The sequence below is a fragment of the Passer montanus genome, unplaced genomic scaffold (genome assembly GCF_014805655.1).
Source record: "Passer montanus isolate IOZ18808 unplaced genomic scaffold, ASM1480565v1 scaffold38, whole genome shotgun sequence".
NCBI classification, from domain to species: domain Eukaryota; kingdom Metazoa; phylum Chordata; class Aves; order Passeriformes; family Passeridae; genus Passer; species Passer montanus.
The window spans coordinates 323306-345607 of NW_024368596.1; the positions used below are offsets into that span (position 1 = coordinate 323306).

General features: G+C 55.5%; 1 protein-coding gene across 1 annotated transcript; it reads right to left on the reverse strand.

The window, feature by feature from the left end:
- Positions 1 to 118: 118 nt before the first annotated feature.
- On the reverse strand, positions 119 to 18601 carry MPP1 (membrane palmitoylated protein 1). Its single transcript, XM_039717330.1, has 12 exons — positions 18432 to 18601; positions 11903 to 12046; positions 11497 to 11575; positions 10417 to 10502; positions 9094 to 9162; positions 6100 to 6296; positions 5739 to 5845; positions 4779 to 4859; positions 4070 to 4150; positions 3748 to 3950; positions 3320 to 3394; positions 119 to 1388 (listed from the first exon to the last, which is right to left on the reverse strand). Exons 1-12 carry the CDS (start codon positions 18531 to 18533, stop codon positions 1212 to 1214), a joined length of 1401 nt encoding a protein of 466 aa, XP_039573264.1. The 5' UTR covers positions 18534 to 18601; the 3' UTR covers positions 119 to 1211.
- Between the last annotated feature and the right edge of the window lie 3701 nt (positions 18602 to 22302).

The window sequence follows — 22302 nt, forward strand, 5'->3', positions numbered from 1 at the left end:
ATTGTACCATGTACCCAACCTCTGCTCCTCTCCTGAAGAAGCTTCTGGGGCAGAGAAATTGTCATGTTGATGAGCCTTTGTCAGTGCCCAGCCTGAGAGGTAAAACACCAGCCATGGCAATGTTTCAGCACACATTTATTGCTGCTCATTGTTTCCCTGCAGTGGATCAGAACAAAGGTCCCTATTGCACATAGATTTTTATTTTTGGCATCCTTTAAAAAAAATTGCACAAGACTTGTTAACCACCTTCCCCTTGCCCCTATAGCTGACTGAACACACAAATGAGATTTTTCACCTACATGGTGGATGTGGTGATAACTCCCAGACATGGTGGTGTGGGGCCCGAGTCAGTACAAACACCAGGGTGAGCATGGCTTTTGTATTTGCATACAGTGAGAGACACCCTAGACTGGAAAACATGCCTGGATGATCTTTGTAGACACTTTTCTACTGCATGCAACAGATAGTTGTGGCTGGATGTAATTTACCCATTGAGTCCCTCTGGGGTTTGGTCTGTGGGACTGGCTCAGCTGCTGCCCAGTTTCTCTGGCCAACAGGCAGTAACAATCCAAGCTGCACGGTGAGAATTCCAATACAGTGAGTTTTTACACCTATGGCTGCACAGGGTGAATGAGAAAACTCCAGCCTGGGAACATGGGGTGAGGCCTGCCTGGGGGTGCTCATGCCACATTCATCATCTTTGCTGTTTGTGAGAGGAAACCCTTGGATGGAGGAGCTCTGGTCTGGGAGAAGCCTCCTAAGACCTGGACTTCCTTGAAGCCTCGTGGCCTCCAGGGATGGTTTTGAGTTGTGTGCATTCCTGCCATGTCAGGAGCCATCTGCCTGGAAGAGCCCCCTGTTCTGCCACTCCCCTTGGGACTGCTGCAGGGAAGATCAGCTGGGTGCTACAGCAGGACTGTGCTTTCCCTTGCCCGGGAGGGCAGGGAGCTGTGCTCTGAGCTAACCTGGGCTCTGCTGTAGCCACTGCCCTGCCCTGCAGTGCCACAAGAGGTGGCTCGCCCCCAGGCAGCCTCTGTCCCGTGTTTGTTGCCCCAGGAGAGGGGCTGTGGGCACCCTGTGAGTGTGTGAACCGAGCCCATGTCGGTGGAGCAGCAGGGGAGCTGTGCCGGGCTGGGGGGCAGGGGGAGCTCAGGAGGTGTTTCCCAGTGGCTGCAGGATGGTTGGTGGGAAGCGGCTGGGCTCGGGTGCCCTCAGTAGACCCAGGAGACAGGCACCCACTGTGGAGAGCTGCAGGCCTGCTCAAAGGCCTCCTGCAGCAGCTGCAGGCTCTCCTCCACGCCGTTGTTGACCAGGGACAGGTCGAAGTAGTGCGCGTAGCGGCTCCGGATGCTCTCCGAGTCCTTGCGCAGCTGCTGCAGAGCCTCCGACTGCAGGGACAGCAGTGCTCAGCTCAGGGGCTCCTGCACACCCCCACCAGCAAACACACAACGCCAAAACAGCCACAGTGCTCGGGAAGTGTCAGCACAGAGAACCCTGAGAGCTCCCAGGAGCTGTTGTGTGATCTCTGTGCTCGTGCCTGGGGCTTGTGCTGGACTTGGTGTGGTGCTGGGAGCATCAGGTTACCTGCTAGAGCAAGGCCAGGCCTGCTGGCTCTCTGTTTACCTCTCAAATGCTCTCTGGCAGCTCCAGGGAGAAGGTTCACAAGCAGCAGGCTGCTCAGTGCTCTGGTGGGCATTCATCACCAGCTCCAGGCTGGGTTGGAGGTGGGATCCCTGCACTATGGGATCCCTCCCTTCCCACTGGCTTTTGACCAGAACAGCACCAGCTGGCAGAGCTTCACCAGCCTCTCCACTGCTTTTGGCTGGGGTTTTAGTGCTGCACTTCAGTAGTAAAAGCAAAGCTGCCTCTTCCCTCTGCCCAGCTTGTAGGGGCAGCCCAGGGGAGCATCCCTGGGCAGCTCTGCCCCTGGCATGGAGGTCCAGACTATTTCCACATATTTCCCTAATGGAGCTCAAAAGACAAAGCACCTTGTGTGCCTGGGGAGGAGGGACAGCTTGGGGCGCAGTGCTTGCTGAGCTCTGCTCTGTGCAGATTTAAATAGACCTAAACGGGTATTATTAGATTATATTAATTGTCATATCTATTATATAATTATATCTGTTATTAATAAATTAAATAGACCTAAAAATATATTAATAGACCCAAATCAGACCAGTCTTTATGTCCTTCCCTTCTTTTTTGTTAGACCACCTGGGTTTATATCACAATACTGATTCCTTTAGTGGTCAGCACTAAAAACATTACAGATGGCACAGAGTAATATTTGTAATACCACACCCTCCCTCGGGGCACAAAAACTTGTCTTTAAATCATTCACTGACAACCTTTAAATGTAATTATTACCCTAGGGGCAAAAAAAAAAAAAACTGTTTAGCTACCTTCATCTTGAAGAGTTACTGAAAATACTCATCTATTCTTACAAAATTAATTTTTCCCATATTGTGGATGGAGCCAGCAGCTGTCGGGGGTGGAGAGGGGAGGGAGGGCAAGCAGCAGCTTTTGCTCATGGGAGCTCTGCGGGGTCACATTAACTCTGCCGCATCCCTCTCCTCCGTGAGCCGAGCTGCAGGGTTATATTTAGTGCCTGGCAGCAGGGCTGGCCCTGCCCACTGCAGCAGGATGTCATTCCTCTCTGGATGGGTGACAGAGTGGCCCTTTCTGTTCTGAGATCTGTCCCCTTTTCCCCTCCCCAGCCTGCTGCATCAGGCAGTTAATGTGCCTCTAAATACCTGCACAACATTGCTCTGAAGGTTGCATAAATATCCTTTCCACAAACTATCTGTAGCCTAAGCTTTACTAACATGATAGGTTGGAAGAGGTGGCCTTGTGGCCAGGAGGAGCACAGCTTTGGGTTTTCCTGTTGGCCTCTCTTCCCATCTCCCTGTCAGGCTGGGGTGTAGGGCTGGGAAAGCAGCATCCCTGCATCCTGGGAAGTGCCAGCCTGTGGCTTGGCACTGAATGAGTTAACTGCGCTATCAGTGCTGCTTTCATCCTCACGTTAAAGGGATCAGCATCCTAATGAGGCAAAGAATGAAAGGAGCTCTTGTTTGTGTGTCTATTTGCATAGCTGATGCAGGGTAAATGCTCCTGCCCCACTGCTGGGCTGTGCTCCCCTCTGGGATTGTGCTATGGGATGGGGGTGCAGGAATTGGCAGCTCAGGTCTGGGCTGAGTTCTGGACCACCAAAAGCCAAGCAGACAGGAACATGGTGATGGGGAGCCCTGGGGTGCTGCACAGGTGCTGCCATGGCCCAAGGAGCCCACCCAGAGGGGACAGGAGGGGACAGGCTGGCACTCACCTCCTCTGCCCTGTCTGTCGGGGCAATGAACACTATGAACGGGGAGAGCTCGGCCGTGCGGACGATCTTGAGGGTCTGTGGAGAGAGGGGTGCAGTTACAGAGTGTGGCCCTCCCCAGGCTGCCACTGGGGCTAAAGGAGACACCCTCTGTGGGGACATGAGCTCACTGGGTGGACTCCTGGAACAGGGTCCCTGCAACCCAGTCCCACAGCAGCCTGGCCGTGGCCTTGGTGTCACAGCCAGCTGTGTGCTGGGACAGGGACACCCTCACTGTACCCATGCCCTGGGAATGAAATGCCACCCCAGGGCTTGCTAGCTTTTTCCTTTGGGAAGAGAAGGCAGGGACAGTCACTGACAGTCACAGCCAGCAGCCAGGTAATGCAATCTGTGGCAGCCCCTGCCCACCCACCCCTTCCCCTGCTCCCTACCTGGGGCTCGATGTCCAAAATAGCGACTTTGTCCTGCTGGTGGATCTTGTGCACTGTTTCAAACTTGGTGCCAAACATGTTTCCCTGGTAGCTTCCAAACTCCAAGAACTCATTGGCTGAGATGTCCCGGGTCATCTCCTCAGTGGAGACAAAGTAATAGTCCTTCCCATCCACCTCATTCTTCTTCTGGGGGCGTGTGGTGTCTGGGGAGGGAGAGAGAGGGTGAGTGCTGGCCCCAGGAGAGGGGAACAGATCTCCCCACCTCCCACTGCTGTCCTGGATCAAAGAGGTGAGAGGAAATGCATCCTGTGCTGGTACTTACATGGAGGTGGGTACATGAACTTCTCTGGGTTGTTGCTGAGCAGAGCATTCTTGATGTGGCTACGGCCCACACCACTGGCTCCTGGAGAGAGAGAGATGGACACTGGAGCTGGCTCAGAGCAGCCTGGTGGGAGATGCTGGGGCCCCTCCACAGCTCTGGGTCTGACAAAAAGTGCAGAGCTTGGCCTGGGTCCTGCCCAAGATGTGCTTTCTGGGCTGGTCTGTGGTGTCTTCCAGCCCTGGAAGAGGCTCTTTGTGCCCTGGGGGATGCTCATCTCCAGCCCCAGCTGGAGACAGGAGTGCTGCCTGCAGAGCAACCAGCCTGGCTGGACTGGGTGGCTGTCCAGCAGTGCCCATGGAATTCCATGCCCATGGAATCCACCACCAAGTGCTCAGTCCCCACAGAGTGGGAGTGCTTGCTTTGATGCAACTGCAGAGCTGCTTTTAATAGAGATTTTCCATGAAGATACTCAGGAGTTGCAAATGCCTGAATTAACCCTTCCCCAGCATTGCTGCAGATGCCAGACCATGCATGCTGCATGGAGGGGGTCAGCCTATGTATGGGGTGACTGCTGCAGGCTGAAGAAATGCTCCCCAGACCTTACTAGGCCTTGAAGGGCCATGCTGCCCCAGCCCCTGGGCAGTCCTGGTTCCCTCTGGTTCCCACAAACAGCCCCTGTGCTGCAGAGGATGCCTGGGATAGAACCTACCAATGAGCACCAGAGTCTTCCTCTTGAAGGCAGGCAGCCTCACCACCTCCTCATAGGAAACAACATCCAGCTGGTCAAAAACTGGGGTGGAGGAGAAAAGAGACATGGAGGGGTCAGAACTGGCTTGGCCACACCAGCATGACCCATGTATGTGTGTCAGAGCAAAGCCAGGTCAAAGGGACAGCAGTGGTCAGGACTGGGCTGGGAGCTCATCCACCTTTGGCTGCTTGGAGAAAAGAGAAGCAGCATGTGAGGGGCAGAGTGGCTGCTGGAGAGCTGCCAGAGAAGCCAGGGAAGCCATTACTTTTGCTCAGTAATTCTGCTCAGGACAGCAGGACCTGGGAGCTCGGGTCCAGGCAGCGAGATGCTGCAGGGAGCTTGTTGCTGGGGGAGCTTTATATATCTGGGTGATTTACAGCCTTGTTTGTTGCTGGTTGGAGCTGCAGGCCGGGCCAGGAGCCAGCAGTCCCCAGGCACCCACCTTTGCCAGCTCCTGCCTCAGTTTAGCACGGGGTGCTGCATGGGTGGCTGAAGGGCAGCTCCCTGCCCCACCAGGGACAGGCTTGGCAGCTGTGGGAGCAGTTCAGGCTGCCCCTGACTGCTGAGCAGCAGCACTGCCACTGCCTCCCCTGTGTTCAGCAGCTTGGGGGGGTTGAGGCTGGGGAGCCAGAGCTCACAGGGCCAGGAGTGCAAGGGATTGTCACCAGGGGAGAGCACAGGGGCTCAGCTGAGCCAGCCCTGGCCTCGTGCTCTCCATGGGGACACAGGAGGAACATGAAGACAATCAAAAGATTTGAAGATAATAAAAGAAAAGCTGACAGCTGTGGGGCATCCTGAGCTTCCACTGCTGCCACAGCTGGGCTGTTTGGTTGACTCCTGTGGAGGACAGAGCCAGCCCTGCCCAGAGGCAGGGGGATGGCCCGGGCTGGGGACTGAGCCCACTGCCCTGCTCACACTTACTTGAGCTGTGCTTGGCCAGGTATTTATCTTTGCACTTCTTCTTCTTGCCGAAGGGGCTGCAGCTGGGGGATTCGCTCTGGCTGGGCTGGGTGACGCTCGCCACACGCCTGCCAAGAGAGGAGGACACCCCCACAGCCCAGCTGTCACCCCAAGCCCTGGGACAGCAGCAGGACTGTCCCTCAGACATGCAAGAGAAACAGGTTGGCTGCTGGGACAGGCAAAGGCTCACCCTGCAGCACACGAAGGGGACATTTTCCTCCTTGTCCCAGCAATGACACTGGTGTTACCCAACACAAACTCCTGATAGCACACGGTCACTGCTCCCACCTCCACTCCCAGATCCAGCCCTTCAAGGACCTACCACTCCTGCAGCTCTGGAGAAGGGATGAGTCCTGCTGACTCAGTGCAGGAGCCCTCCACCCGGCCCTGCCACCAGTTGCTGTCATCCTTGTTTATGATCTGAATCACATCACCGATCTGAAACTTCAGTCCCGCTTCCTTGCAGGGGATCAGGTTGTCTTTTTTGGGGTCGTAGTCAAACTGTGCCCTCATGAACATCTGCAAGAGAGAGGAGACCAGAGTCAGCCTGGCCATGCAGGGTGGCTGAGCTTGGCCCCCACACTGCATTCCCAGGCAGTGACTGCAGAGATGGCTCCAGGCACAAAGCCTCTGCTCCTTTCCAGGCCCCACAAGGCTGTGAGGGGAGAAAGGAGATGCACAAGGCTTAGGGGAAAGTCTTGGGCATGGAACTGTAGTGAGATGTGGTGGTGAGTGGATGAGGGCATCTTGGCCTTTCTGGGAGCTGCTGACAGGGCTGCTGCCTCTAGGCACACCCACAGGTGGTGTTCAAACCCTGCCCTGGAGCCTCCCTGCAGTGCCCTGGGTGCTGCACAGTGCTGCTGAGCTGGGCCAGCCACAGAGGGGTCCCACCAACACGGTGCACAGCTGGGCTCTGCAGTGGGGTGAGCACAGAGGTGATGCTGCAACAGGGGCCCTAGGGAAGGCCATGGCTCAACTCAGCTGCTCTGTGCTGCCTTTCCCCACAACTGGGCAATCCCTGCATGGCACAAGGCCTTTGGGGAGCCAAGGCTGCAGTGCTGTATCCATCCCTGCCTTGCCCTGTCCTAGTCCCTTTTGCATCTTCCAAAATTCATCACAGCTGCAACTGGAAACGAGCTGCTGCTATTGCTTCCCAGGCCACTGTGCACCCTCCTGAGGCTGGGGAAGCCCTGGGGACCAAGGAGGAGTGAGAAAGTTTGTTTTCCCTGTCCCTTCTGCTTGCTCAGCTCCTTGGGAGGGAGTCTACAGCACCCACTCCCAGCAGGACCCTGTCAGGCACCGAGTGCAGGCAATGCCAGGCAGAGTGTAGAGCATTAGGAGTGAAAAGCAGAGTTCAGGGAATGCTGAGCAGGACCCTAGCAAGTTAGTTACCCCAGAAACACAGCATGTAGCAAGGGGGAAAAGAGTTTCACTTGGGGTGATGCCTGTCCTGTTCTCAGATGTGATAGGCAGGGCCTGGAAATTCATCATCCCTCGGCAGGGTAGATCATGCTGTCCTTGTTCCACATTAAAACCATTTCCCTCAGCTGTGCTGCTGCAGGCACAGAGCCATAAGGACACAAACATGGTTCCCTTCCAGTGCCAGAAAAGACCATATGGATCAAGCTGTGACATGAGGGCACTCACAAGAAAATGAAATTAGGAAAAACAATAAGAGTGGAATCTCCTTTCAGGATGAGGACTGCTGCTTGCTTTGAGAGCCCTCTCTGGCACCAGGAAGCACAAACACAAGGGACACACAGCAGGCACTGCCCAAAGCTCTCTGCTCCTGCAGCACTGGTGCCCCAAGCCAGGACATTTTGGAAAGACCCCCCCCTACACCAGTTAGGAGCTGGCATCAGACAGCTCCACACATCACCCACAGCTGCACAGGGCTCTGCCTGCTTCCTGCCAGCCCCTCTCTGGGGCCAGACACTCAGCTGCTGAGCAGGCTCCAGCACGAGAAGTCTTGGTCTTTTAAAGTCAAAGGGCTGCAGGGAACATGCTGGAGGGGTCCTGAAGAGCCTGGAATGCCCTGTGCTTCCTCTCAGTAAGACACTCCCAAGCAGACCTGCTCCAAGAGACACTCGACCTTGTGAGCCCGGGCAGGGGAAAATCATGGTGCCAGGATCTCCACCATCCTGCCTGCCAGGCACTGAAACAAAGGTGATCACGGGGATCCAGGAGTGCAAACACTCCACTCTTGGTGGTGGTACTGCAACAAACACAGACACAAGCAGCTGTGGCTCTGGGGAGCAGACAGCACCACTGCCCTGGGCACAGCAGGGCACAGCTGTTGCTGGGAAGGAGTTTGTCCCTGTGTCTTTCCCAACCTGAGGTGAACCAGCAACTGCATTCTTCTCCTCTGGGGTAGATTTTCCCCTGGCATGGAGTTGGCCAACTGGAGCTGGCTGGGTCAGGACAGGGAGGGCAGACTGACAGCAGGGAAGGACAGACAGGGCCAGTGTTTAATAAACACTCATGCAAAGCTGGTTGAGCAGGACTGGGGGCACATAAACTGAGGAAGAAAGAGCCACCAACACCTGCCACCACGTTCAGAACTTCAGCTTCTCTGGGTAAAGAATGACATGTTCTCCCTCAGCCCATCCCAGCACCATCCAGCCCCCACCCTCTGCCTCTGAACTCCTCTCCCTCCCCTGCCTGTCCATGATAGGGGGCTGCACTGGGGTTGGCTCCTGCACAAGGACAAGACAGCAACCCAGCTACCACGCCCTGAAGGCTTGGCAGAGAACACAGCCCTCCCCACTGCTCTATTTCAGCCCCAGCAGGGCTTCAATGGCAAAGCCACGCAGGTGTCATCCCCTGGAGACACAGCATGGCCCCCCAGCCTGGCAGTGACAGCGGGTGCAAGGAACTGCCTTCCTTCCCCCCACTGCTTCCTTCCTCCCACGCTGTGCACGGCGGCATCCGGACCGACGTCACCCCTACTGGGGCTGCTGCACCCGCCTTGGTGACAGCAGGGACCAAGGGCCAGGGGCTGCCCCTGTCACACACAGTTGTGGCTCTGAAAGAGACCCTCAAGTGCTCCCTGGTGTGTACCTGCCACTGCTTTCCTATCCCCAGACACCACTGGTGGCTCAGCCACCCCAGCCCCGTGCTCCTACACAGCTTTGGGTGAACACACCCACACAGGCCCAACATGTGGTTGTTTGCAGGGATGTAAGCACAGCACAGGTTCCAGCAGCTCAGACAAGGCAGGCACCCCCTTGCCCTGGTCCTGCACGATTTGCTCTGGTCCCACCCTGCCCCACAGCCAGGCCCCAGCACTGCCCGTGGCTCCAGAGGCTGCACTTACCTGGAGAGCAGGGAGGCGGCTTTGCTGGTTGGGAATGACTTTTAATGAGACCATCCCCTTGGTTTCTTTCTAGTGAACAAAGGGGAGAAAGAAGAGTTGGAGGAGGTGGTGCCTGGAGGCAGCTCAACAGCAGCAAGCTGTGCAGGGAGGTGCTGAGTGCCAGGATCTGCAAAGGCAGGGCTCCTGGGCACCCCACCAGGCTGTGGTGCTGGGGACACCACAGCCTGGTCAGAAATAGCTGTGCTTGGCTTTGCCATACTTGTCCCATTCCCATGGGGGACACCAGCACCCCTACAAGGCTCTGGGTACTTCTAAGCACCACCAGAATGAACATGGAGACCTGCATCATCTCTGGTCTGGCTGCTCCAGTGAGGAGCCTGAGAGGAGAGGCTGACTCTTCCAGGTCCCCTCCATGTTGGCCCCTTGCTCTGGCCCTCGTGGTGACATCAGAGCACAGCACTGTCTTGCCTGCCACAGGCCAGTGCACTGTTGCCTCACATACATCACAACACCCACATGGTCCCATGGGTCAGCCATGCGTGGAGGCTTGGAGCAGCCTCCTGGGCCAACCACTCTTCTCAGGAAGCAAAAACAAAGACAAGCTCTTCCTTGGTCCTGCAGTCTGGAGCAGGGACATCCTGTCTCACATACACCACAACACCCACATGGTCCCATGCGTGGAGGTTTGGAGAGGCCTCCTGGGCCAACCACTCTTCTCAGGAGGCAAAAACAAAGACAAGCTCCTTCTTGGTCCTGCAGTCTGGAGCAGGGACATCCTGTGGCACTTTGGCAAGGCCAAACCTCCTGTTTAGGCTGCTGGTGGGGGCTCTCAGCAGCACCACCTCCCTCCAACAGGTGCTGCTGTCATATGCTGGGCAGAGATCAGGATCATCAATGTATGAACCCAAGGCAGCTCTGAGGCCCTGTCCAAAGCTGCCTTTGGCAAGGGCTGACAGGATCACCATGACCTCAGCAGCAGGCAAATGGCACCAACATGACATGCATATGTGGCTCATGTCTGCAAGAGCAGCCCGCCCTGGGCTGGAGCTGCACAGCAGCCTTGGCAAACAGAGGTGGTTTCCAAGCCCCACACAGGATCAGCACATGTCAGGGACCCACTGAACAGCCTTCACTGCTGCTCCAGGAGGCCAGAAACAGGCAGCAAGCACAGGGGGCTGCATGCAGGGTGCTCCTGCCACAGCACACTGCTGTATGTAGGCAGCTGTGTGCTGGCTCTGGTGTGTGGGAGGGGGTGGATGCTCACAGCATGCAGGCCAAAGGGGTCCTTCCCAGAGAACAGCCCTGACACACACAGATACCTACCAGCATCTTCTGCAGCTGGTCAACTGAGTGGTTGCTTGCACTCTGCCCATTGATTTCTATGATTTCATCACCCACGTGAAGGGAGCCTGCCAGCAATGTGAGAAACATGAAAATGCAGAAAAGGGACAAGAGCTGCTCACCAAACCCAATTCACACAGCTCCATCAGCCTCCAGGGCCAGGACACTGCAGTGTTTGCCTAGCAGTGCTTCTGGAACCACACATGCCATCTCAGCACATGGCAGGAAAGCACAAGGGGAATGAATTCTTCCCCCTCCACCCAAAACACACACCCAGCCAGCCCGAAGGTCATCAGGCTGCTTTCCACAGTGTGCAAAGTGCTCTGGACTGGTCAAAGCACCTGCATCAGCATTTCAAACACAACCTCAAGTACCTCACCTGAAGCCAATCACAACCTCCTTACAGGGCCCTTAACACAAGCATTCCTGACTTTGTGTTTTCATTTATATACCCAGGCAGATTACAGCCTCAGATATACTACTAAAAATCAGGCTCCAATAATGTTATTGGAATGGCTCCTGTCTTATTTTGGCAGTGGTAAGCACAGACTTCCCACTTGGATCCAAGGCTGGAAAAGCAGCCTCTTCTAAGCAGAGAACATCTCGTATCCACGCCTCCTTGGCAAGACCCAAAACCAGAAAATAGCACCTATTTATTTCTTTTGGCACCTTCTTTTGATCTGCAGAGCCAACCTACAGGATGCCTGTCCCACCTGTGCACTTTAGGAATGGGAAGAGCTTCCCCCATGGTCCCTGGGGTATGATCCATCTCTTCTTACAGTGACCCTATCACGAGACAGAGACAGATGATCTCCAGCTCCTTTTTAGGAGAGCCCTTCCCCCAACCCTTTATTTATCCCTAAAGCCTCCAGTGTTTTAACATGACAACCACAGAGACCAATGAGTCCCCAGCTCCTGACACATCCCTAGGGGAGGAACAGGCACAGATGTGCATATCACAGGGGAAAGCCAGCAGTGCTGAGGACCTGCATTACTGCTGCATGGGAAGAAACCACCTGCAGACGTGCACCCCATGCACCACTTCTCCAAAGGCCTTGTTACCTTGTCTGTGAATCATGCCCCCATGGAAGATCCTGGCCACCATGCAGCTCTGCTTGTCATTTTGCTTCAGCGTGATTCCCTGGAAGACAGGAAAATCCATGACTGCTTGCTGCAGGGGAGAGCTCTCCTGCCTCATAAACTCCTCTCCAGGCCCATGTCCACAGTGGGCTGTGCAGTGGCTGGGGGGAACACCCTGCTAGGCCAACTCAGGCTGCTGCAGCTCCTCTTGGCACAAGCATCACCACCCTTTGTGGGGCTGTCCCCGGGCAGAAGGCAGAGTCCAGCACCTTCTTCCCATGGCCGAGATCTCCAGTGACCTGTTTCCCTCAAGGCCAGGCTGCTGGCACAGCTCAAGCTGCCCTCCACCCCCCGGTGCCATCCAGCTTTGGGGCCTGGCCAGTCTCACCATGGGCTCCTCGGTGACCTTCTCGAACTGCACGAGGCGGATCTTGCGCACCTCGCGGCCGCCGCCGTGCGAGGGGCTGCCCAGGGTGGCTGAGCCGTTGGTGTAAATGTCCTCAGTCAAGGCGTTTGGGGACTGAGTCATGGCCTGTCAGGGCAAAACAGACACCACGGTTTAGGGGCTCCACCTGGGAGTGCTGGATCCCTGCTCTGGGGCTCAGCTACTCAAAGCTGTTAAGGTGCCTGCAGCGCAGGTGGAGCAGAGGGGAGCGGAAGACACTAAGGGCAAGAAAAGAAAAGGAGCAGAAGAACTTGAGCCTTGGAGATGTGGATGGGTTTAATTTGTAGTTTTCCAGCCTGGGAAACACAGGAGGTAAGAAAAATTTGGAAAAGCTAGAGGTAGAAGAAGCCAAAAGAGTTCACAGCTGATCTTCTGAAGCAAAGAGTCACAAACACTCCTTTTGTGTGTCACAGCAGCACTTGGCTCACAGGTAGCTTGTTACAGAGCATAAAGCCCAGGACATCTTCACCAAGTGAACAGAACAGTTTGGAACTCACCTCTGAGAACTGGAGCCAGGCTTTGGTCTATCTCTGTTTGCAAGTTCAACTCTTCCTGACCTACATCAGTGGGCAACTGACATGGTGCAGTGCCATGTACACAACATTCAGGCATGAAGGCAGTGCTCCCAACACAGCCAGAGACATCCCATTCCCCTTCCCAGCTCCAGGTCCTGTCATGCTGGTTTGCACTGGGAAGCCAAGCACAGGCTTTCAGTCCTGAAGAAACCTCTGTTCTTTGTTTCCAGCATGTGCAGGGCTGACAGAGAGTGCTTGGGATCCCATACAAAGACCTGCAAATCCATCCTGCCTGGTGAGCTTCTCCCTCACAGCCCAAGAAAGCCTGACACAGTCCTGTTAAATCCCTCAGACACACTGGGCAATGTCTCCACACAGCTCACAAATGTGCCTGTTTGTCCCCAAGTGTAGTGGAATTTCCTCAAGCCTCTCCCAGGTCAGTGCTAGCCCAGCAAAACCCAGAGCAGTTTCGATCTGCAGCCTTGCCTGCCCTCTTGGCACAAATTCCCACACCAGCCCAGGATGCAAAACAAACCCTCCTGCCTGTCCCACTCCACACCAGACTCCTGGCTACGCTGCCCAATTTGCAGCCTGCACCCTCCTGAGAGCCACAGCAAGAAAAGCTGCAGGGACACCCAGAAAGATCCTCACTGGATTCAGTCCTACATCAGTGACATGGCAGTGTCCAGACAGGCAGAGCCAAACCTCTCCCCACCACAGCCTGACTTGTCAACTGAGCACCAGGGCCAGCAGCTCCATGCCAGGAGGTAGGAAACATCAGCCTGACCCCCTGCCCCAGCTCAGTCTCACCCACCCCTGACCCCTGGCCTGGAGCAGAGGAGAAGCTGCAGCCCCGTGCTGCCAGGTGGGGAGGCAGATCTGGGCAGGCACGTGAAGAGCACCTGCTCCTGGGCTGCAGCCATGGCACTAAACCACAATAATGTGAGCTTTGGTAGGGATGTGCTGGAATGCTGCTGGCTGAGACAGTGATCCAGCTCTGTGCAATGGCAGAAAGCAGGGAGGGAGCTAAAGAAAGGGGCAGCAGAGTCAGGACTAACAGGGATAGCAGGAAAGGTGCTGGCAGAGAGGGACAGAGCAGGCATAGTCACTGTCACAGCCCCCAGAAAGGGCACTGTGGGGCTAGGCCAGGGAGAGAAGGGCTCAGGGAGCTGTGTGCCCATGATGCAGTGATTTATTTTTGAGCCAGCTACTTCCAGAAGCGCGACCCAACCTCCTCCCCAAAAGGTGACCACGTGGGTTCCAGCTGCCAATGGCTTAAACATGGAGAAGAAAGCTGAATCCCAGCCCAGAACAGCAGCCAGGCCACGGACTTGCAGGGTGGAAGGGAGAACAATTTGTATCCATCCCCCCAGCCTGGCTTGCCAGCCCAACAGGGCATGATGCTTCCACACCATGTGCAGAGCAGAGGAACAGATCCAGCAGTGTGCGTGCCTACAGCTGTCCCACAGCTCTCTGTCAGCTGTCCCCCTCTGCCAAACCAGCAGCTGCAAGGAGGAGTAGGAGGACAAGGACCTTCTCCAGCCCGACCACGAGGCAGCTGGAGCCAGCACAGATCATACTTATCTTGGTCATGCCTTGGGAAAGGGTTAGACCATGCAGTTCCTGGCTTCTGAGGGGCAAAGTGCCCACGAGGCAGCTGGAGCCAGCACAAATCATACTTATCTTGGTCATGCCTTGGGAAAGGGTTAGACCATGCAGTTCCTGGCTTCAAACCTCTAGGCTCAGCAGAGCCCGATGACCCAGGACACAGCACAGTCTGCTCCAGGGATGGGAGTTCCCATCCTCACCATCCCCATCAGCTGAGCCTCCTGGCCCTGACCTTTGCTTTTTGCTGAGAGCTGGAGAAAACACCCAGCCCTCGATGCTGACGCAGCACCAGTGTCACCCTGGTGACTCCTGGAGAACAAGGTCTGTCACCAGAGACTGGCTGCTGTGCCTGGGGATGGCCACCAGTCACTTAATGGGAACTCTGAATGCAGAAGGGTCCTCCAAAACCAGAGCCATGCTGGGATGGATTTGGCTTTTTTGCTGATGGCACTGGGCAGCCAGTGGATGGGGATGGGAAGATGCCTGGTTCATGAGGACAGCCAGGACCCTCGGGGTGGCAGATTCAGCCCTGATGTTGGCACCCAGAAACAGGAGATGTGTGTGGCTGTCATGCCCCATGCTCATGAGCTGGCTGGCAGGATTGCCTTGCACTCTCCTGGCAGCTGCCACGCTCATGGCTGGCTTGGCCCAGCGTAGTCTGTGACCTCAAGAGCCTTTCAAGTCACGCTGGTGACCGGCCAGACTCTGCTCCTTGTGCACTGCTCCACAGGAAATATCTGTGAGTGCTGCTGAGAGCCAGCTCATGGCCACCAGCCACTACCAGCTGTGCACAGCCCCGGCTCTGTCACTGCCAGGGCCTGTGCTGGGGCAGATGTGGGGCAAGGAGGCTGGGCTGTGTAACAGGGGTGCTGGACAGCCCAGTACCCAACAGCCCTGTGTGCCCTGCAGCTGGCTGACAGGGGTACAAATCCTCCTGCACAATCCTGCTCCACTGGCAATGCACACAAGAGCCACCAGCTCCATGGGGCAGAGTTGCCCCACAACCCCCATCTGCACTTCCCTCAAGAGCCCAGATTCCTGCCCCATATCCTGGGACAGAGGGAATGTACCAGCTCCTTGGGCAGTGTTTACCAACAGGGAATGTGGCAGGGATCCCAGGACTTGGCATCCTGTCCCCCAGTGGGGTCAGCACTGTCTGCCAGGGCTGCTGCTGCTGTGCTGGCTCCACCAGGCTGCACGCCACGGGCAAATCAAACATTAACTGGGCAGCTTGTTTGCAGGAGGCTGAAGCAGCACTTGAGGAAAGCAGCACCACAGTGCAAAGGGCACGTTCAGAAATTTGGTCCTGGGCTCTCCTTGCTGCTCCAACCAGGAGACTTCAGTATCAGGTGGCCTTGGAAAAACAGGGCTGCCTGGTGAGTATGTGGAGGAAAGTACTGCTGGGTTTGCCAAGCAGGCCCCCAAAGTACAGCAGCTTGGATGCAAGAAGAACCCTGGAGCCAGATTTCTCTGGGATTGCCCTCTTGGCTGGCAGGAAGACACGCTCTTCTCACACGGTGAGGAACAAAATCCCAGCTCCCTCCATGAGTCATGACCCCTCACGTTATAATTGCCATGGGTGCATGCAGGGAGGTTGGGGCACTGCCTGGTGCAGAGATGTCCTGACCCAGCAATATCTCCTGCCACCCTCCAGTGCTTCCAGCCTTGCCTCCCTGCCCATCCAGGATCTGTCCATCTCAGTCTTGTAAAGCTTAAAAAAACACAGCAATGTGTAAAAAATGCAAAGTAGCAAAAAAATTGAGCTTGGGAGCTGCTTTAAGGCTGCTTCAGCAGGCTGGGGAGATACAGCCACGTAGACATTTAGAAGTAATTCATTCTGCCAGAGGCTACTGACTTCTCAAGTCTGCCTGCACAGCCACAGGAACAATTTCACCTAAAACCTCTTCTAGCGATATGATTGAAGTTTAAAAACAAGAATCAAACCATCAAACATTTAAACCAAAAAGAATTACATTGCTGACACCAGGAAAAGGCCCAGTAACACCAACAGGTCTCTGTGGGAAGGGAAGAAGAGAAATAGGAAGGATACAAAATGGTCATGGCAGCAGGAGGTGCTGCCAGCTCTGTGTGCCCTCACACTGACTCCAGATCACAGAGTGCTGCAATGGAGATGGGCCAGATTTCTAAGAGACCACAGTCAGTTTTGCTGAGGCACCACCTTCCCACCAGAAAAGGCTGATGCAGCCTTCCAGATGTGTTTGTGAAGCTGGTAACCTCCAAGGGACAGCCAGTGAAACCACAACACTGACAGAAGGAGGAGCTGCCCTGGCACTCCATCCCAGTTTCCAGAACAAGCCCTGTAAAACAGCTTTTTCTCTGTAGCTGTGACACACAGCAACACAGCAAAATACATTTGCAATTAAAAAATTGGAACCAGCCCTCCCCACTTCATTAGTCAAAGCCAGAAGTTTTAGCTAGGCTTTCAAGCAAGTTTTACCTGTGGTTGATTCAGGATTTGGTCCCTGGGGACTGTGGCCTCAGTCTGCCTTGGAGCTGCTGCCAGCTGGATGCTGAGAACTGCTGCCCTGAGGCAAGTGCAGTGCTCCCTCTGCACCCTCAAGATCAGCTCTCCCCAGAAGTACCCTCCTCTTCTCCACCAAACTCCCAAAGGTCACGTTCGCTGCCCATTTTACAGCTGGGGAACTGAGTCACAGATGATAAAGGGACAAGCCCAAGGTCATCCTGCCAACCAGGCGCACAGCTGGAAATAAAGCCCACACCTTTTGGGTAAATCTGTACCTGTCAATCAGGAGATATGGCAAAGATATGCAGGCACGTGGTGAGGCTCAAGGGGAGAGGCCTGGGGTTGTTTTCTAGCAATAACATGGCTTCCACTTGCCATGATTTGCATGCCCTGCCACCACGTGAGGAACACAGCACAGCACTTCCCAACACATGGCTCTGCCAGAGAAAATGCAGAAGAGAAACCTCCCAGTCACCCTGCTTGACTCCAGAGCAGGAGCAGCCAGGCAGACTCAGCACCCTTCCCAAAAAGGGATTGCTGCTGGGCAAGGCCCTGGTGTCCCATGGAGGGGCCACGGCCACCCTGGGCCAGCACCATCTCTGCATGCCCATGACACAGAGACGGGTATTTGTGACTGGCAAGCTCAGGGCACTGCTGGAAGCCAGTCCTACAGAGCTCCTTTTAAAAGGCCTCATGCAGATCTCAGTTCACCATCTCTTCCTGAAATAAATACATTAAACACCAGGAAGCTGTAGGGCAGCTCCTACACTTTCCATGCTCTGCTGCTATTGGCAATTTATCCTTGTAATGTTTGCAGCCAGGCAGGCCCTCTGCCTGGATCTGGCAGGCAGAGGGATGGGAGAGCTCCTTTCAGCAGTTGCCTGGTCCAGACACTTTGCTTTAATTATTTTTTTTCCTACTGTTTTTCTCAAAGCACTCTGTCAGGGTTGAACCATGAGAAGCAGATGAGCCACTGGTGTGAGACAGATGTGGCAGGCCTCTTTTGCATGTTTAAGTGTCCAACACCATGGGAAAAGGACAGCACTTCAGGGAAATTTCCTCCCTGCCCTCTCTCTCAGAGGCTCCCCACAGTCACAAGGAAACCTTAGCCCAGGCACATTAAGCCATGGCGTCACCAAGGATGCCTTTTCAAAGCTGGAAATCTCTGCCGGGAGAAAAGCACCAGCTGTTTAACGCTGACAACTGCCGACCTTCTGGTTGCACCCCAGCTGCCTCAAAGAACACTAGGTGAGGAAGGAGCCCACCCAGCAGAACCGGAGGGCCGGTGCAGCCGCTCTCCCTCTGTCGGAGGTGGGCTGCATGCGGCCATCGGCTCATTCCCTGTCCCGGGGCAGGCGTGAGAAGGGCTGCGTGATCCTCCTTCCCTGGGGAAGAGACCCCCACCCTCCTGCAGCCCATGCCGCGGACCTGGAGGTTGCTCAGCAGCTGAATCAGCTCATGTGACAGGCAGTTCCAGTTCAGACCAGCCACAACTTTGCAGCAAAACAAGCACCATCTCTTCCGCGGCAGGATGCTGGAGCCTTGCTCCCCGCAGCCAGCTCCTCTGCGCTGCCGGCCGTGCTGGCTGACCATTCCCCCGAGGCCTCCCTGCTCGCGGGGCGCTGGGGACGGGCAGGACGCGCAGCGCGGGTCTCTGCCTGTGGGACCCCGCTTCCCCCGCGTGTGCGGGAGGCACGGGATGGAGCGGCACCCCGGGGCCCCGTGCCGGGCCCGAGCCGGGCGCACAGCGCTGGGCTAAGGGCCCGCAGGAGAGCGGGGCTCCCTGCCGGGGCCGGGCGGGGATGGCGCCGGGAGCGGGGCGCAGGCGGAGCCGCGGGGTCTGGGGGCGCAGCGGGCCGCTCACCTCGGGCTTGGGCCGGTTCTGCAGGAGGTGCTCCAGGTAGAGGTCGGAGAGCGCCGTCCTCATGCTGCCGCCGCCGGCGCTGCGGCCCGACTTGAGGGTCATCGCGGCGGCAGCTGCCCCGCTCCCGCTGGCCCCGGCAGCGCTCAGCGGCCCGGCCCGGCTGCGGCAGCGCCGCCATCAGCAAGTGGTAACTGCCATGAGGTCTGTGCTCAGCCTCTTCTCCAGGCTGGACAGACCAAGTGACCTCAGCTGTTCTTCACAAGGCTTCCTCTCAAGGCCCTTCACCATCTTCATTTCCCTCATTTGGACACCCGGGGCAGGAGCCCAGCAAGGACATGGGGAGCACCTCTCCAAAGTGGCCCTGGCGCGTGGCTGGCTCTCACAAGCCAGTGGTCATTCCTGGGTTCTGCCAGCCTGCAGAGCTCCAGGGTACCTCCAGGCTACCTTTCTCTGCACTCTAGCAAGGACAGCTTCTTCTTGAGCTGTTCTGGGTCTTCCACCTCCTTCAACTTGCATGGGTGGGATGGCAAATCCCTGCATTTGTGAGCTGTGCATGGTGCAGAGGGCTTCTCTCAAACCATTTCTGCCTTTACTGTAGGTTTTACTGATGAGAGGGTCCAAGTGAAGTCTGAGCTTTATTTGGGGATGAAAAGTTAATTCTGCTGTATTATTCTTTAAGAAAACACTAACAGGGGTTTTCACACCATCCCTGGGATCCTGGAGGTTGCCTTGTACCAGACTCTCACACTGCTGCTAGATGAGTTCTCCAGGGTGAGTTGGTCTAAAGTTACCATAAGAAATACAAGGAGAAGAAGGTGCAAACTCCTAGAGAAAGGAAACAGGAAAATGGGCGGGGGGGAAGGGGGGGAACAGGGAGGGGACAGGACAGGACGGAGGGGAAGAAAAAAAGGAAAATCCATCTCACTCTGGCAGCAAGTTTCTCCTGCCTCGTGGGAACAAAACTGTTCCTGACTGGGCTATGAGAAAGCCCAGAATGCTGTGAGATACATGGAAAAGGAGGTGTGGGAGCTGCAGGCACTGATGTGATGGGCTCCAGCAAACTGTTCTAACACCACCAGGAGCAGAGAGTCGCAAAGCACAGCCTGGACTGGGAGTGCTCTTCCCAACAGTCCCGTTCCTGTGGCAGCTGTTGTGCACTTTTGTGGGATCACCTGCCTCAAGTCCTGCATCGTCCAGACGTAGCTCCCCTTCTTGCCCTATCCTCAGCCTCACACTGCACTTGAAGAAGACAAGTTGCCAGTCCCCTGAGTAAATGGGTTGTTTATTTATCTGACATGTAAAGCAGCTTGAGCCGGGTACCTCCAAAGAGGAACCCAAATCAAAGAAATCCTTGAGCAATTATATCCTCACAATGTAAGTTCTCCACCCCTCACATGACAGTCCTGATTACTACTAATATTAGGATCTGGGGTATTCCTGTTCTTTACTGGGTCCCCTCACTCTCTCTAGGTGGGCTGTTCCTCCTCTTATCTCTAAGACTGCTGTGTCAGCTGACCTAATGGTGGTAGCAGCCTTCCCTGCTTCCTTATCTTCCAGCTCAAACCAGCTCTGGGGCCCCCTCTTACTTAACTTGGTAAAAGTTCAGCCTATCTGGGTGGAAATTCACAACTTGTGGTGTAAGACTTCATCAAATTTAGCTCCTGATGCTGAGCAAGTTCTGTGTACCAAGCACATAACAAGGTTGCATTGTCAGTAGGAGATCAGGGGAGTCAATACCAGGAGCAGAAGACACCTAAGAGGGCCATGTTTGCAGCTGCACCTGGTGGAACCTGTGGCCCAGACTTTGTCTGCAGGGTTCTCTGGACAGCCTAATCAGGATGAGTAAATAATGGACTAGAAAAGTCAAAGGGTGCCTGGCTGCCTTCAGCCCCAGCAGATGTGCCCACCAGGCTGGAGAATGCTGCTGGGAGTCTCATCTTCCCCATCCCTGCCCAGCTGACCAAGAAGGCTCTGCAGAGCACGTTGTACCATCCTTGCCCAGCAGCTGAAAGAGCCAGCAAGGAGGAGGGGGAGGTGGACACTGGGGTTGATGTGGCATGGCTTTGAGATGTGCTGGAGGCAGGACCCCTTGGTGCAGGGCTTCTCTTGCACTCACGGGCTAGAAACAGGCTGGTAGAAACGTGGAGTAGGAGGCAAGAGATACAGAGAGCAGAGACAAGCCCTGAAGTTAATCATGGAATGTGTAGTAGGAGGGAAAAATGTGACAAGAGACACCTGACAGACAGAAAAACGATGTCTAAGTCTGTTCATTCCCTCTGGGTTGCATATGGGAAAACTGAGGTGGAGGAGGTGGTGAGCAGCTTGGTCATAGCTCCATGGCTGAGCTTGGATTTAAGCTGTGATTGCCCAAATCTGCTTTGCTCCCCATTGGCCATGGTTCCTGCTCAGGTGCTCTCTTCAGCCTGATACTGCCTGTTTCTATTACGTGCTGGCAACTTCTTCAGAGAGTGGTGCCCACCTGCACAGCTGCAATAGCTGCAAGCACTCCCCACACCTGACTCTGGTGAGGGAGCGCACCGAGAGCTCTCCACCCAGCATGAGGGAAGGGGGATTCAGGATCCCCCCTGGCCCATGGCTCATCTGGCTGGGGCTCAGCACTGAAACCACACACACTTTGGCTTGCCAACTAATCTCTGCAGCGGCTATAATAGAAAGAGACAGCCAGGATGTGTTTTGTCTTCCTGGAGACACCAGAAATTTGTGTGAGCACCAGATCACCCAGGCCAGGCAACCCTGGCAGCTGAGCCATGAAAGACAAAAAATCCCCGGGGTCCAGGAGGATCCAGCCAGGCAGGCTGTGCTGCAGCAGGGCTCTTTGCAGGGTGGTGACCAGGCAGGGCATCTCCTGGCTGAAAGGAAGAGGGCTTCATGCTGGTCAAGCCCTTCCCCTGCACAGAAACGTCTGTGGCTGGGGGAGGATGTGATGCATTTCAGATCTGCGTCGTGCTGTGAGGAAACAGCGTCTGGTCTCCGTTCCTCACAAGATAAATGTCAAGACATGCTTCCAGTAATGGATGCCAGAACTTGGCAGGCTCAGACACATCTGTCTGCCTGCCCACTACAGCTCTTTCTCAGCACAGTCCCTTCCCTGCTGCCTGGCTGGAGAACATCCTGGAACTGCTTGGGGCTGGTGGGTGAAAACTGATGGGCTGCCTGCAGAGATTTCAGCTGTGCTTCCTCTTTGAAAATAACCCAGAGTGGGCTCTGGTGCACAGAGCTTTTGCTCTGAGCTAATCCTGTCTCACCAGACAAATGTGCCACAATGTGGCAGCCTCTTTGTGGAGGGAAGAGGAACCTGAGCATCCACTGGTAGAGACTCTGAAGGGTATTTATCCTTCAGCTGGGCTGAAGCACAGGAGAGATGGAGCTGCCTTGGAACTTAGGAAGGATGCCTTGAGAAGAGCCTGAGGTGGCAGGTTTTGTCCTCCCAGGCTGGGGGCTGCTCTGCCTCAGGCAGTGGTGTTCACTTTGGGAAGTTCATGGCTCCTATCCCTCTCTTCAGGCCAGTGCTTGCCAGGCAGCCTCTCCTCACCTCTGTGCCTGGTTATTGTCAGAATGCAATTGAGCCAAAGGGTGATTGCATCTCCTGCTTGGGCTGTAATGCAATCACTGCCAGGGCCACAGCAAAGGCTCCCTGTATAGCAGTGTGAAACGTGGCAGACGCCTGAGGCTTTTTCAAGCTGTTATTTGAAACACCAGTTTCTGATCTCCCTTGCATGTGGGTTCCCAGACAGGTCATACCACTGGGGTGGTCTGCAGCACACGTCCCTGCTTCCTTCAGACACAGGCCATGGAGGGGAGATCTCTGTGCACCACTCAGCCCAGTGCAGCTGGTGGAGGCAGGAGATGG

Excerpts from the sequence above, each read along its gene's own strand:
- MPP1 (XM_039717330.1), bottom strand. The coding sequence starts at position 18,533 with ATGACCCTCAAGTCGGGCCGCAGCGCCGGCGGCGGCAGCATGAGGACG. Across the intron at positions 5,846-6,099 it reads TCTCCAGAGCTGCAGGAGTG|GCGTGTGGCGAGCGTCACCC; the intron begins GTAGGTCCTTGA and ends CTCTCTTGGCAG. Across the intron at positions 3,951-4,069 it reads GTTCATGTACCCACCTCCAT|ACACCACACGCCCCCAGAAG; the intron begins GTAAGTACCAGC and ends CTCCCTCCCCAG.